The 16,903-nt window shown below is 41.2% G+C and overlaps 2 protein-coding genes across 5 annotated transcripts in view; one reads left to right on the forward strand and one right to left on the reverse strand.

Moving 5' to 3' along the window:
- Nucleotides 1-6,383, reverse strand: part of FILIP1L (filamin A interacting protein 1 like) — a 308,326-nt gene extending 301,943 nt beyond the window's left edge. The window contains exon 1 of one of the 2 annotated variants that reach the window (XM_002684706.6): nucleotides 5,991-6,383. The gene's annotated coding sequence lies outside the window, so the exon portion shown is untranslated. The remainder of the gene's footprint in view (nucleotides 1-5,990) is intronic. The other variant, XM_059887756.1, reaches the window with a different exon arrangement.
- Nucleotides 1-16,903, forward strand: part of CMSS1 (cms1 ribosomal small subunit homolog) — a 395,379-nt gene that overhangs the window by 309,826 nt on the left and 68,650 nt on the right. The window contains exon 2 of one of the 3 annotated variants that reach the window (XM_005201216.5): nucleotides 6,250-6,408. Coding sequence (XP_005201273.2) covers nucleotides 6,250-6,408 — 159 coding nt within the window. 3 annotated transcript variants of the gene reach the window in all.

A 16,903-nucleotide genomic window follows, 5' to 3' on the forward strand; every position in this document is an offset into this window, starting at 1 on the left:
TGTAATCTTGGAGTCTTGGTTGTTTTTGGTGGGAAGCTGAGCCAGTTCACTGGGAAACTTGAACTTCCCAAGCTTCAAGATGGCACTTCGTTATTATGCCTTCAGATCTCTTCTTGTTTTAGGAAGGGTGAGATTCCATAAACAGGTGAATCTTATGACCAAACCTCTCCCCACATCTTCCTAAACAAGGAGTCTGCCATGTATACCATGCACCAGACAGAATTAGGACACCTGGTTTCTGTACCCCGATCCTCTACAGCAATAAGACACTATAATTTGATCATTTCAGTTGTGTGTTCTCCATTTAGGGTGACCCACTGCCCCAGTTTTCCCGGGACTATCCTGATTTTAGCAGTGCAAGTCCTGAAGCCTAGAAAATTCCTCAGTCCCAAATACAACTCAACCAATGATTGTCCTACCTCCTTTATTTTTCCAGAGCTGTATCCAAGCCCCAGATTCCAGCACTTCTGCTTTGTTGAATCTCCTGAAGAGTACAAATAAATCTTTTAAACTAAGAAATTGGGCAACTCTGGCTCAGATTCATAAGTGTGTAGTGGACCATTAGAGATACAGAACTTGAACAGATCAAGAAAGACCTATATAAATTTTGGAGGAATTTACAGATACTTAGCTTAAAAGGTTTGTAAAAGAAATAATTTTTTGTTTTATATTGCCTTCACTTTTGTTTCAACTCTATCCCTTCAGGGAGTAGGCTGAGTCTTAGAGGAAACCTTTCTCTGATTGTCAAAGTTCAAGTGGTAAATCATTGTTTGACATTGTTAGACCATCATAAATGTCCCTAATATACAAAGATGTCCTTGTCAGCAGTATTCCAAGCATAATAAGTAGAATGTAGGGTTAGATTGCAGAGAAGGCAGTGGCACCCCACTCTAGTACTCTTGCCTGGAAAATCCCATGGGTGGAGGAGCCTGGTAGGCTGCAGTCCATGGGGTCGAAAAGAGTCGGACACGACTGAGCAACTTCACTTTCACTTTTCATTTTCATGCATTGGAGAAGGAAATGGCAACACACTCCAGTGTTCTTGCCTGGAGAATCCCAGGGACGGGGGAGCCTGGTGGGCTGCCATTTATGGGGTCGCACAGAGTCGGACACGACTGAAGTGACTTAGCAGCAGTAGCCGCAGGGTTAGATTGAGACTTCTCAAGTGGTTCAGTGGTAAAGAATCCACCTGCTAATGCAGGAGACGCAAGAGATGCAGATTCTTTCCCTGGGTCAGGAAGATCCCCTGGAATAGGAATTGGCAACCCACTCCAGTATTCTTGCCGGGAAAATTCCATGGATAGAGGAACCTGGCAGACTACAGTTTATGGGGTTGCAAGATCCGACTCTTTGTGACCCCATAGACTGCAGCACGCCAGGCCTCCCTGTCCATCACCAACTCCCAGAGTTTACTCAAACTCATGTCCATTGAGACAGTGATGCCATCCAACAATCTCATCCTCTGTCGTCCCCTTCTCCTCCCACCTTCAATCTTTCCCGGCATCAGGGTCTTTTCAAATGAGTCAGGTGTTCACATCAGGTGGCCAAAGTATTGGGAGTTTCAGCTTCAGCATCAGTCCTTCCAGTGAATATTCAGGACTGATTTCCTTTAGGATGGACAGGTTGGATCTCCTTGCTGTCCAAGGGACTCTCAATAGTCTTCTCCAACTCCACAGTTCAAAAGCATCAATTCTTCGGCTCTCAGCTTTCTTTATAGTCCAACTCTCACATCCGTACATGACTACTTTAGCCAAATGACTTTATTTATTCTTTCATACTTTTAGCCAAGTTTGCCAAACAAGAATTATAATGGAAAATGCTAGTGATTTTTTTTTAAGTTCAAGTTCTAAATACTTTTAATTTTATTTAAGAAACAAGTCTTGATCTCAATTACAGGATTTTTCTCCCTAATATGAAGTTATTTTTGCATTGATTGGGGAGAAATACAATAATAAGTTTTTAAACTCTGAACTACTAGCTGCACCTGCTTGGGATCTAAAACTGAAATGGAAAACACAAGGCTTAACCCCACATGCTCCCTGATCAAATGCAAAGGTTCTTAAAATAGCTCTGGGTGAAGATGTTTGGAGCAGCTGAAAACCAAGGAGCTGGTGTCCCTAGTCACAACCTGGCAGTTAATACCGTGGCTCAGAGGCAGCTGCCTCTGTCTCTTTCTGTCTCAAGGCCTGGAGCAGCAGCTCCTAGAAGAAGCACAGAAGCAGCCTCTGCTTTACCCACATTCCTGTCCTCCCTAAACTCTACTTTTCTAGTCAGAAGATTGTCCCTGGATCCGTCAAGGGGATCTGAGACATTCTGTCCAAGCCACTAGAGCAAAGTATTGGGTTGGCCAAGAAATTTGTTCGGGTTTTTCCGTAAGATGTTATGAGAAAACCCAAATAAACTTTCTGGCCAACCCAACAGCTAAACACCTCCAAACAATTACAATAAACCTTAAATAGGTACACGATAAATTCCAGGGAAAAAATGTAAGGAAGAAATAAAGTGCATTTGACTGATCATAGCTAGTAGTAACAGAGAATACTAGCTATGAGTGGTACCCTACACCCTGTTATCTTCAGTATCCCAGTTGCCAGCAGATCAGTTTACTCTCTTGAAATCCACCAGGGAGACCTTCACTCAGCACTGCTCTGTTCAGCTCTGCCTATCTTGATAGAGCTCTCAGTTAACTCATATGTCTCAGTTGATATAGCTGTCAGCTTACCATTTTCCCCCATAATTTTGTCCTGTGATATTTTCACTTACCATTGATAAACTGCTTCTCTCAAGGGCCCACTTATGCATCCACCAGTAGCAGAATCTGGGCTGGGTGGACAATTGGTCTAATCTGATCTGATGGCTTTTTATGTTGCCAGACTTTTGGCACTAACCAGCGGTTTAAAATTCTATTGGCATTCACATGTAGATGAGTATACTATTATACTATCCTGTTCCCATCATAAAAAGAAGAAAAAAGCAGTAGCTTATATCTTGTTTAGAAACTACACTATTTTGAGGGCCAGAGGAAAGAACTCTTGGGTGAGTGTAAAAGGGAGGTAAAGGCAGGAAGACAATGGGGTGTGGGAAGGCCTGAAACTCTCCCATTGGCAGCTTCCAGTTGGCCACCACCACCTTCAACCAGTGCTCGGAACTGTGAGTATTCATGCTGAAAACTCAGAATTTTTCTAGACTTCGTTTGAGAAATTATTTAAGGAGACTGCATTAGAGAGAACATTAGCTGGGCTGGTTCCTTAAAAGTCTAAAACCTAGTTTTTCCATCGGCTGAACAGGGAATAATACTTGCATTTCCTATCATGCAGGGTCACCTTGGGATCAAGTGAGTGACTGATACTCGAATTGTGTAAACAGTGTAGGACACCTCCCAGGCATAAAACGACCCCGTGGTTACGAATACCACCATTGTACAAAGTTGCCTCAACCGCAGCGAGAAGCGCAGCACTGCCACTCTTTCTGCTGTAGCCTCCGCTGACTGACTGTCTTTGTCAGACAAATTAGACAGAAATGTCTTGAACTCTCATCAGATTTGAGCTCCAGATAGTCAGGAGGCCATCTAATACAAATTTTGCTCTAATGTCCTCCTTAGAGACATCTTGTCTGACCCAGACTATCAGTATGTGAGCCTTTGTCTGACATCTATAATTTAGAACAGAAATGTTAACATCCCTCAAAGAAGCCTCAAGTAGTTTCAGTAAAATGTATATTCCAATCTGATTATTTGGTCCCTGGAATTCTCTCCCTATCTTGCAGACACTAAATAAACCTTTATAAGTAGGAAAATTTTTTTCTAGTCTTTTTCTTTTAATTAGAAACAAAGGAGAAAACACCATGGTAGGCAACATGAACAGTATTAAGGTTCAAATCACTACTAATTGGCCCCTCTGTGAAGATCTCTATACTCAGAGAATATGGAAACCACTTTTGCTCCATTCACTGCTGTATCTCTGGTAACCCAACATGTAGTAGGCACTCTAAACATTTGTTGAATGAATGAACAAGTGAGCGAACTAATTAAGCCCTTTTGCCATAAAAGTGGTCTACCTAATTATAATGAAACAAAATAAAAAAATTATGTTGTTCTCTGTATGAATGGCTATTAAATGCTGGTGGCCACTTAGTTCTGTCCAAAGGCAAATAAAAGCAATATTTTTTTCTTTAAATGTTTTTTAATGTAACATATTGAAGAGGCAAGGCATGTATTTCAGTAGTAATGAAAATTTTCTTTTACGTTAAGACAAGAATAACATGGACTTTCTTCTGAAGAATACAGGGCCCTTTACTTTTGTTTTTCCCCATCCCTGGAGCTCATCCCCATTGCTCCTGAACTCTTGGCACATTACAGCATCTATCCCATACAATAGTTAAATGGATCATCATTTTGAAGCCACAGTAAAGTATCTGTATCTCCAGTGACAATGTCAGTACCTAAGACCAATTCTTGGCTAACAAATTTTTTTATTGAACAACAGTTTAAATGAAAAAAGAAAAGTACATACAAACTTTAACAGAATCTAAACTCTTTAAGAAAATTTTTTTTACACTTTTTTGTTTATAAGCAATACTTTCTTCATCCTAGAATTTTTACAGAATATTTTTGCATTGGTAATCTTAAGAACCCAAACTCAACATTGCTCTGGGAAGTTATCTGAAAAACTCTTGTAAGCATAGACTTGTCTTGATTGCCCAACGTATTTGTTTTAAAGAAATAGAAATAGCCCATGAATATTATTGCTGCCTTTAGAAATTTTCAATAGCAAAGAGCTCTTTAAGTATTTATACTGGATTTTTAATTAAGTATAATATGAGTTTCATAATAGTGTCAACTGATGACTGTAGAGATGTATTTACTTGGAATATTTGTTTTGGGAGGATAGAAGATTGATGTATTAGAAAGTATCATCAAAGGAAAAGTATTTTTAGTTGAAGCAAGAGGAGCATTGCCACAGTTTGGAAACGTTTTCACCAGTAGTACGCCACCCCCTGCCTCCTTAATTACAAGCCTGATGCACACATAGAACATGGTGAATGTAGCTGAGCAGTGTGTGCATTGCATTTCTTGCAGTCTTTCGTAAGACTTGCATAGATATTGAAGAAAGATGTGATCATCAGGTGTAATGAAAAAGAGTGATTGAATATGTCACAAAAATTTTAGCTGAACATGTATCTCTCGAACTGTATCTGTATTCAAAACTATGCATTCACCCTAAACACTGACTAATACTCCCACTGAGCAAGTACAGTGAGCAGAACTTTCTCTGGTATCATTTGGCAGCAATCAGGCTTCATTTCCCATTGACACTGAGGTTTGTTGTGCCATAAATATCCAGTCATGCTTTGGGGTGATAGGTATCTTCCAAGACCTTCCAAAAAACCCCACCTCAAGAATCTGCTTCTCTTCTCTGGCCCCCATTCATCAAATCTTGCCCATTCATCAAATCTTTAGCACCAAAGAAATATGAACAAAAGGAAACGAAAAGGAATACCTCTAAGTTGCCATTTTAAGATGTTAATTTCTTCTGTCTTTCCATAAAAAGAAAATGCCTCCTAACCAGTCTAGCCTATCCAATACACTTCTCCATTGATAACCACATTTGGGATGATTTTCAAATTATGCATTGATCATTTACATCAGTTTGCAAAATCAAGCTATTACCAAGCAAAGTCATCGGCCCAAACCATTTTAAAATTTTTGACCATCTGTCTTGCTCTAAAGAGGATAGCAATTTAAAATTTTATTTTGGTCTCCTTTCATATCTCCTGTCAGGATAGTTCCTCTATTTTGCAAGCAGCTCTTCTTCATATTAAAAAAAGTCATCACCCTTCATAAGCCCTTAATCATGCCTAAGATTTACTCTATTCCCTTGCATAATGTCCAGAAGCTCCTGCTCCTGGGGAGCAGTGGGGGCCGTTCCTGGATGTTGGGTATCACAGACACGTCCCCAAAGCCTCTTCTCAGTGGCAATGGGGACACTTACCTTACCGCGCAGGTGCCTCTGCTTGGTCACACCCGGTGGTCCTCTCTTCTCATCCCCACCAAATCCAACAGTGGAATCCAGGGGCCAACAGCGTTTTCTTCTTTTCTTTTTGGACAGTCTCTCAGTTTTTGTTTTGTGGGCTTCAAAGTCAAGGAGAACTTGCAACCAGGGTCCACTGACAGTTCCGCAGAGGAGAGGCAGTGGGGAGCCCAGTACTGACTGGGCCCAAACACTAAATATAACCCTCCTCCCTCTCCAGGCAGTGTCCTTCATACTCAGAAGGCAGACGACCTGGCTGAATCTCTCACCCCACAGCTTGCCAGCCTCCACAGAAGAAAGGGTCTGACTGGACTGAGGTGCAGAATGAGACGACCCAAGACCCAGGAGCCATCTGCCCAGAGCAGACAAGTAGAGGCAGGTATAGGCTCCGTGAGTGTGTCTGGGTGTGTGTGTGTCTATGTGTGTGTGTGTTTGCATGCCTGTGCCCAGCAGCTGCTCTCCAGATTAGAAGACACCACTCTTTGGCAGGCAACTCTGAAACCACCCTCTTGGGTGATTTCAAATTTATGTGCACATCTTGGCCGAGAGAAGAAACCTCCCAGGCACAACCTGGGTCCCCTTCTGTGCCCTGTCACTGCCCCAGATACACTGTGAACCACAACAAACAGCGGTGCCAGCATCTTAAGAACAGATGCCCAGATGGACGTTAGACTGCACCTCATTTTGTACCCTGCAACCAAGAACTGATGCAAGCCCTGTTTGAGATTTAAGTAATAAGGGCATGCCCTCTTCTTTGACAGTCGTGACCCAAGGCACTGCAGAGACTCGCTATTATTAACGCTGTGTTGAACTTTAACTTGAATGCCTGCCTGTTCCATTCAGTGTCATATGAGACATGAGGGCAAAATGCTGAGGAAACTTAAGAGCAACATTCAAATGTATGATGATATTTATTATGATTAATCAAGGTTTTTGTTTTGTGTTATGCAATGTTAAGAAAAATCTCATACTTTGTTAAAATTTGTTAGTTTTCTCTAAGTGCTATCACTTAATCTGATTGGTGGGGAGGGGCAGGAGGAAGGAGCTTGTTCATTTCTTTAGCAAGTACATACTTCCTCACCAGTTAGGTATCAGGTCCTCTGCCAGGCAGACTCACCACTAGCCAGGTGCTCCATTCTGGGTATTATTTTACATAACCATCACAGCATCCCTTTAAGTTAGTCCTGTGCGTGCATGCTAAGTTGCTTCAGTCATGTCCCTATGGACTGTAGCCCGCCAGACTCTTCTGCCCAGACAAGATTACTGGAGGGGGTTGCCATGCCCTCCTCCAGGGGATCATCCAGACACAGAGATCGAACCTGCGTCTCTTATGTCTCCTACATTGGCAGACGGGTTCTTTATCACTAGCGCCATCTGGGAAGACCAAACTGGTCTTGAATTGGTGATCAAATAAGAAAACCAAAGCTCACAATAATTAACTTCCCTACAGTCTCCTGGATGATAAACATCAGGCTTGGAATTCAAACTTCCATCTGAGTCGCACTGAAACCCATGCTGTTTATTTTTAGCTATTATCATTGAAATAATTTCAAACTTACAGAAAAGATACATGAATAGTAAAGCATTCCTGTATACTCTTCACTCAGGTTCTCCAAATTTTAGCATTTTGCCACATTTGCTGTCTCTCTCCCTTTTTTCCTCTAATCTCCCTCTACCCACCTATCTCCTTGTGTTTATATGTGTGTGTGTATGTTTTTCTGAATCAACTTGTGTGCTTCAGTGTTATTATCCTAAAAGCAAGTACACTTTTCTACATAACTATTATATGACTATCAAATTCAGTATATTAATATTGATACCATTTTATTTTCTAATCCATAGTCCCCATTCAACTTTTTACCAACTGTCTCAATAGTATTATTTGCAGAGGGAAATGTTATTTTTTCATTTGTTCCAGGATTATGTGTAGCATTTAGTGGTCATGGCTCTCCCTCAATCTGAACAGTGTTTCAGTCTTTCTTTGTCTTTGGTGACGACGTTTTTAAAGAGTTGTCTGAGGAGACTATACAAATAGCTGAGGAAAGAAGAGAAGCTATAGACAAAGGAGAAAGGGAAAGATATACCCAACTGAAGGCAGACTTTCAGAGAACACCAAGGAGAGATAGATAACAAGCCCTTCTTAAATGAACAATGCAAAGAAATTTAGTTGCGTTCAGTTCAGTTCATTTTAGTTGCTCAGTCATATCCAACTCTTTCAGACCCCATGGACTGCAGCACACCAGGCCTTTCTGTCCATCACTAACTCCTGGAGCCTACTCGAACTCATGTCCATTGAGCCAGTGATGCCATCCAACCATCTCATCCTCTGTCGTCCCCTTTTCTTCCTGCCTTCAATCTTTCCCAGCATCAGGGTCTTTTCAAATGAGTCAGTTCTTCGCATCAGGTGGCCAAAGTATTGGAGTTTCAGCTCAACATCAATCCTTCCAATGAATATTCAGGACTGATTGCCTTTAGGATGGACTGGTTGGATCTCCCTGAAGTCCAAGGCACTCTCAATAGTCTTCTCCAACACCACGGTTCAAAAGCATCAATTTTTCAGGGCTCAGTTTTCTTTATAGTCCAACTCTCACATCCATACATGACTATTGGAAAAACCATAGCTTTGACTAGACGGACCTTTGTTGGCAAAGTAATGTCTCTGCTTTTTAATATGCTATCTAGGTTGGTCATAGCTTTTCTTCCAAGGAGCAAGCGTCTTTTAATTTCATAGCTACAGTCACCATCTGCAGTGATTTTGGAGCCCCCAAAAATAAAGTCTGACACTGTTTCCACTGTTTCCCCGACTATTTGCCATAAAGTGATGGAATTGGATGCCATGGTCTTAGTTTTCTGAATGTTGAGTTTTAAGCCAACTTTTTCACTCTCCTCTTTCACTTTCATCAAGAAGCTCTTTAGTTCTTCACTTTCTGCCATAAGGGTGGTATCATCTGCATATCTGAAGTTATTGGTATTTCTCCCAGCAATCTTGATTCCAGCTTGTGCTTCATCCAGTCCAGCATTTCTTATGATACTCCATATATAAGTTAAATAAGCAAGGTGACAATATACAACCTTGACATACTCCTTTCCCGATTTGGAACCAGTCTGATGTTCCATGTCCAGTTCTAACTGTTGCTTCTTGACCTGCATACAGATTTCTCAGGAGGCAGGTCAGGTGGTCTGGTATTCCCATCTCTTGTAGAATTTTCCAGTTTCTTGTTATCCACACAGTCCAAGGCTTTGGCATATTCAATAAAGCAGAAGTAGATGTTTTTCTGGAACTCTCTTGCTTTTTCGATGATCCAACAGATGTTGTCAATTTGATCTCTGGTTCCTCTGCCTTTTCTAAATCCAGCTTGAACACCTGAAAGTTCACAGTTCATGTATCATTGAAGGATGGCATGGAGAATTTTGAGCATTACTTTGCTAGTGTGGCCACCTCATGCAAAAAGCTGACTCATTGGAAAAGACCCTGATGCTGGGAAAGATTTTTTTTTTTTTTTAATTTTTAAACTTTACATAATTGTATTAGTTTTGCCAAATATCAAAATGAATCCGCCACAGGTATACATGTGTTCCCCATCCCGAACCCTCCTCCCTCCTCCCTCCCCATACCATCCCTCTGGGCCGTCCCAGTGCACCAACCCCAAGCATCCAGCATCGTGCATCAAACCTGGACTGGCAACTCGTTTCCTACATGGTATTTTACATGTTTCTTTGCCATTCTCTCAAATCTTCCCACCCTCTCCCTCTCCCACAGAGTCTATAAGACTGTTCTATACATCAGTGTCTCTTTTGCTGTCTCGTACACCGGGTTATTGTTACCATCTTTCTAAATTCCATATATATGCGTTAGTATACTGTATTTATGTTTTTCCTTCTGGCTTACTTCACTCTGTATAATAGGCTCCAGTTTCATCCACCTCATTAGAACTGATTCAAATGTATTCTTTTTAATGGCTGAGTAATACTCCATTGTGTATATGTACCACAGCTTTCTTATCCATTCATCTGCTGATGGACATCTAGGTTGCTTCCATGTCTTGGCTATTATAAACAGTGCTGCGATGAACATTGGGGTACACGTGTCTCTTTCCCTTCTGGTTTCCTCAGTGTGTATGCCCAGCAGTGGGGTTGCTGGCTCATAAGGCAGTTCTATTTCCAGTTTTTTAAGGAATCTCCACACTGTTCTCCATAGTGGCTGTACTAGTTTGCATTCCCACCAACAGTGTAAGAGGGTTCCCTTTTCTCCACACCCTCTCCAGCATTTATTATTTGTAGACTTTTGGATCGCAGCCATTCTGACTGGTGTGAAATGGTACCTCATAGTGGTTTTGATTTGCATTTCTCTGATAATGAGTGATGTTGAGCATCTTTTCATGTGTTTGTTAGCCATCTGTATGTCTTCTTTGGAGAAATGTCTATTTAGTTCTTTGGCCCATTTTTTGATTGGGTCGTTTATTTTTCTGGAGTTGAGCTGTAGGAGTTGCTTGTATATTTTTGAGATTAGTTGTTTGTCAGTTGCTTCATTTGCTATTATTTTCTCCCATTCTGAAGGCTGTCTTTTCACCTTGCTAATAGTTTCCTTTGATGTGCAGAAGCTTTTAAGGTTAATTAGGTCCCATTTGTTTATTTTTGCTTTTATTTCCAATATTCTGGGAGGTGGGTCATAGAGGATCCTGCTGTGATGTATGTCGGAGAGTGTTTTGCCTATGTTCTCCTCTAGGAGTTTTATAGTTTCTGGTCTTCCGTTTAGATCTTTAATCCATTTTGAGTTTATTTTTGTGTATGGTGTTAGAAAGTGGTCCAGTTTCATTCTTTTACAAGTGGTTGACCAGATTTCGATGCTGGGAAAGATTGAAGGCAGGAAGAGAAGGGGACGACAGAGGATGAGATGGTTGGATGGCATCACCGACTTAATGGACATGGGTTTGGGTGGACTTGGGGAGTTGGTGATGGACAGGGAGGCCTGGCGTGCTGAGGTTCATGGGGTCGTAAATAGTTGGACACGACTGAGCGACTGAACTGAACTGAACTGAGGAACCAGAGATCAAATTGCCAACATCTGCTAGATCATTAAAAAAGCAAGAGAGTTCCAGAAAAACATCTATTTCTGCTTTATTGACTATGCCAAAGCCTTTGACTGTGTGGATCACAATAAACTGCGGAAAATTCTGAAAGAGATGGGAATACCAGACCACCTGACCTGCCTCTTGAGAAATCTGTATGCAGGTCAGGAAGCAACAGTTAGAACTGGACATGGAACAACAGACTGGTTCCAAATAGGAAAAGGAGTACATCAAGGCTGTATATTGTCACCCTGCTTATTTAACTTATATGCAGAGTACATCATGAGAAACACTGGGCTGGAGAAACACAAGCTGGAATCAAGATTGCTGGGAGAAATATCAATAACCTCAGATATGCAGATGAAGCCACCCTTAAGGCAGAAAGTGAAGAGGAACTAAAAAGCCTCTTGATGAAAGTGAAAGAGGAGAGTGAAAAAGTTGGCTTAAAGCTCAACATTCAGAAAACCAAGATCATGGCATCTGGTCCCATCACTTCATGGCAAATAGATGGGGAAACAGTTTCAGACTATTTTGGGGGGCTCTGAAATCACTGCAGATGGTCACTGCAGCCATTAAATTAAAAGATACTTACTCCTTGGAAGGAAAGTTATGACCAACCTAGACAGCATATTAAAAAGCAGAGACATTACTTTGCCAACAAAGGTCTGTCTACTCAAGGCTGTGGTTTTTCCTGTGGTCATGTATGGATGTGAGAGTTGGACTATGAAGAAAGCTGAGCATTGAAGAATTGATGCTTTTGAACTGTGGTGTAGGAGAAGACCCTTGAGAGTCCCTTGGACTCAAAGAGATCCAACCAGTCCATTCTGAAGGAGATCAGTCCTGAGTGTTCCTTGGAAGGACTGATGTTGAAACTGAAACTCCAATACTTTGGCCACCTGATTCGAAGAACCGACTCATTGGAAAAGACCCTGATGCTGGGAAAGATTGAAGGCAGGAGGGGAAGAAGATGACAGAGGATGAGATGGCTGGATGGCATTACCTACTCAATGGACATGAGTTTGAGTGAACTCCGGGAGTTGGTGACGGTCAGAGAGGCCTGGTGTGCTGTGGTCCATGGGGTCACGAAGAATCAGACATGACTGAGCAACTGAACTGAACTTGCTAGAGTGTGAGATGAGTGCAATTGTGCAGTAGTTTGAGCATTCTTTGGCATTGCCTTTCTTTGGGATTGGAATGAAAACTTACCTTTTCCAGTCCTGTGGCCATTCTGAGTTTTCCAAATTTGCTGGCATATTGAGTGCAGCACTTTCACAGCATCATCTTTTAGGATTTGAAATAGCTCAACTGGAATTCCATCACCTTCAGTAGCTTTGTTCTTAGGGATGCTTCCTAAGGCCCACTTGACTTCGCATTCCAGGGTGTCTGGCTCTGTGTAAGTGATCACACCATCATGATCAATGCAAGAATATGCAAATTGCAAAGTGCAAAGAAATAGAAGAAAACAATAGAATTGGAAAGATCAGAGCTCTTTTGAAGAAACTTGGAGCTATCAAAGGAACATTTCACGCAAGATGGGTGTGATAAGACAGAAACAGTAAGAACCTAATAGAAGCAGAAAAAATTAAGAAGAAGTGGCAAGAATACACAGAACTATACAAAAACAAAGGTCTTAATGACCCGGAATACCACCTTTTTTTTTTATTATACTTAATAGTAGCATTTTGTGGCAATGCTATGTTAAGCATTTTGTGTTACTTAACTTAATTCACAGCAACCCTGTGGGAGAAATAGTTTTTTATCCACATTACAGATGAAGGAACTCACATTTGGAAATATTATTAATAAGTAACCTTTCTAATATACTAAGGTAATTAGTGAGAGATCTGAAATTTGAATTTAGATTAATCTGACTCCAGAGCCCCACTTCTAAACACCTGGGCTATATGAGAACCAATAAAGTGTAAATTATCCACTAAGATGTATTGCAGGAGGAGTCATGATTTACCAAAACTTGACTACAAACCCTCCTATATTAACTGCTAGCTACATGTGGCTGATTAGTACAAGAAACTTGGCTAATCCAAATTGACATGTGCTGTAGTTGTGAAATACACACTGAATTTCAGGTACTTCTTGCAAAAAAGAATAGAAAATATCTCATTAATTATTTTTATATTGACTATGTTGAAATTTAATACTTTGGATATATTGAGTTAAATAAAACACATTAAAATTATCTTTATCTTCACTATAGCCAAAAAAGTAGAAACAACTCAAATGTCTAACAACAGATGAGTAGATAAACAAAATGCAGTGTATGCCTATAGTAGAATATTATTCAGTCTTTAAAAAAGAATGGAAGTCTGATGTATGCTAAAATATTGATGAAACTTGATGACAAATCTAAGTGAAATAAGCCAGACAAAAGAACAAATACTGTCTGATTCTGCTTGTATAAGGTACCTGCCTGCCTGCCTGCTAAGTCGCTTCAGTCATGTCCGACTCTGTGCGACCACATAGACGGCAGCCCACCAGGCTCCCCCGTCCCTGGGATCCTCCAGGCAAGAATACTGGAGTGGGTTGCCATTTCCTTCTCCAATGCATGAAAGTGAAAAGTGGAAGTGAAGTCACTCAGTCGTGTCCGACTCCTAGCAACCCCATGGACTGCAGCCTACTAGGCTCCTCGGTCCATGGGATTTTCCAGGCAAGAGTACTGGAGTGGGGTGCCATTGCCTTCTCCATAAGGTACTTAGAATAGTGAAATTCATAGAGATAGAAAGTAAAGTAAGGTTACCAAGGGCTGGGGGTTAGGGATAGGAAGTTATAATTTCACAGGTATAGAGTTTCTGTTGGGATGATAGGAAAATTCTGGAAATGGATAGTAATGGTGGTTGCACAACAGTGTGAATGTATATACTTAATACCATTGAATTTTACATTCAAAAATGGTCGACAGTAAATTCTTATTTATATTTTACCATAGTTTTAAAAATTGTTTTTACCATTTTTTTTTTTTTACTTTTTCATGAGACTACTAAAAAATTTAACATTACATAGGTGGCTTATATCTCTGTCAGACAGCACTACTATAGTACTGTATTTATGAATACAAAGAAGTAAATTCCTTATGAGTCTTTCCGTTTTCACATGGCATATTGAAGAGATTCTGGTATACCGCCATGGGCCTGAATCAGACTTTTCACTGTTTTGTTCACTCACCTTTGAAAAAGGTAAAGGACAGCTTTTGACTTAAAGTTATACTAATAAGATATACTTTTGAGATATAAGCAACTTTATGAGACAAGTAACCATGTGTTGTTTTAATAATTTCTTATTTTCCTTTTGCACAGTATCCACTAGGCCTCTTTCCAGAACTGATATAATTGTCTCTGCTTGGTGGCTAAGCCAGTAAAGAAGCTGCCTGCAATGCAGGAGACCTGAGTTCACCCCCTGAGTTGGGAAGATCCCCTGGAGTTGGGAATGGCAGCCCACTCCAGTATTCTTGCCTGGAGAATCCCATGGACTAAGTAAGGAACCTGACAGGCTACAGTCCATGGGGTCACCAAGAGTCAGACATGACTGAGTGACTAACACTTCGACTTTTCACTTTATGTATACCCTGAAATATAATTGTCATAAATTCCATCATGATTAAAGTTTCTTTGGGTCCATGGAATTAATATTAGTCTGACCATTAAAGTTTGAAAACTGGGTCTCAAGACAGTCATTCTCTCCCCTTCCTGTAGCCCTCCTATCACAGTGTCGACCGCCAATGGGTATCTGCAGGGGAGGAGGGAACGGAAAGCTGGGCAGACTCGTAGTTCTGTGGTGGAACAGACAGCTGATGGAATTGTGAGGACGTAACCAGAACAGATTCTCTAAAGGGTCGTATTTCCGTCTACTCATAGGTAACCAAACAACCAAGTAAAGAAGGGAAATAGCAGGGGAAAGTATCCCTTATCTTTTAGTGGTCATTTTTTTTCACTGATCCTGAGCTTCAATTTCCCCCTTTGTGAAGATTCTGGACTGAAAGATCTTGGTTCTGCTGCTGCTGCTGCTAAGGCGCTTCAGTCATGTCTGACTTTGTGCGACCCCATAGACGGCAGCCCACCAGGCTCTGCCATCCCTGGGATTCTCCAGGCAAGAACACTGGAGTGGGTTGCCATTTCCTTCTTCAATGCATGAAAAGTGAAAGTGAAGTCGCTCAGTCGTGTCCGACTCTATGCGACCCCATAGATAGCAGCCTACCAGGCTTCTCTGTCCATGGGATTTTCCAGGCAAGAGTACTGGAATGGGGTGCCATTGCCTTCTCCGGATCTTGGTTCTAGTTAAGCACTAATATTCCATGAACCTGTCAACTGATGACCTGAAAATTATCCAGGAAAACACTAATGCTATGTATGCCTTTTGCTTAACTCTTACTAATAGTTATCACTGTGGATGTCTGCATTGAGAGATGTATCAGTATCAGTTCTTAAAAATATAGTGAGATTTAAACTCATTTTAAACTGTTTGTCCTTTTTTGTCTGTTTATTTCTGTGAACTGTGAAAAGAAGTGCAGGAGTCTCAGCAGCAGAGCTGGATCACTGGGTGTCCGAGACAGTGTTCCCTGGGCATGCCTCACGTCATGCTGACTCACATTCCAGACCCTTCCTTCCCACTGTCCTCTCCCGGCCCACATGGATTATGTTCCTCCCTGGTACTCCCAAGGCATCCAGAGCTTAACTGTACCTTACCCTCAATCCCAGTTTAATTGCAACTTCCAGCACACTTGTCTCTCCCCCTCTGCATCTGGGAGTTCTTAGAGCAGAGAGCACCTTCTAACACCGTAGCCCCAACCCTGAGCACAAAGTCAGAGCTCAGTAAATATGTACTGTATGGAGGCAGGATCACTGGCCATTCTAGTGCATAGAGGAAGAAGCAACCTTCAAGTAAAGCAGCTGTAGAATAGTGTCTCAGTGAGCTGAAAGGTCACGAAAGAAGAACGCTCACATATTAAACCTATCAATCAGTCATTTTTAAATTCCAGGCTTTTAAAATTTTTCCTAGTAAACATTTACCAGCAGAGAAATTGACAGATTTAAATCTCACATATTATCCTTTCTTTCCTCTTCCCTAAGGGTTGGATTAATGACTTATATGTAAAAATAAAAGGTCTGTATAACATGTATAACTGATTCACTTTGCTCTACACTTGAAACTAACACAGCATTGTATAGCAACTATGCTACGCTAAGCTATGCTAAGTCACTTCAGTCGTGTCCGACTCTGTGTGACCCCATGGACGGCAGCCCACCAGGCTCCCCCGTCCCTGGGATTCTCCAGGCAAGAACACTGGAGTGGGTTGCCATTTCCTTCTCCAATGAATGAAAGTGAGAAGTGAAAGTGAAGTCGCTCAGTCGTGTCCAACTCTTAGCGACCCCATGGACCGCAGCCCACCAGGCTCCTCCATCCATGGGATTTTCCAAGCAAGAGTACTGGAGTGGGGTGCCATTGCCTCCAGTTTTTAAAAAAAAAAAATTAAGAGGTGGAAAAAAAGTTCTGGATAATCCACGAAACAGAAAAGTACCTCCAGGTAAACAGGTCTGTTTAGGAAAATCTGGTACAGTGAAGGGCAGCTCTCTCTTTTGAAGGCCACCTGTAGACAGTGTTCTAGAATTATACGTATTTTAGGGTTTCACATTTTTCTAAAGTGAGAATGATGCTAACAGGTTAACTTTTTTTAAAAGATGAGGAAAATATACTTTTGACTTCGGAATGTTGTTGTTACCAACAATTTGTACTTTTCGGTTTCCAGGTGCTATTTCTTCATATATTTCAGAAATTCCAAAATATCAGGTGACA

The sequence above is a fragment of the Bos taurus genome, chromosome 1 (genome assembly GCF_002263795.3).
Source record: "Bos taurus isolate L1 Dominette 01449 registration number 42190680 breed Hereford chromosome 1, ARS-UCD2.0, whole genome shotgun sequence".
NCBI classification, from domain to species: domain Eukaryota; kingdom Metazoa; phylum Chordata; class Mammalia; order Artiodactyla; family Bovidae; genus Bos; species Bos taurus.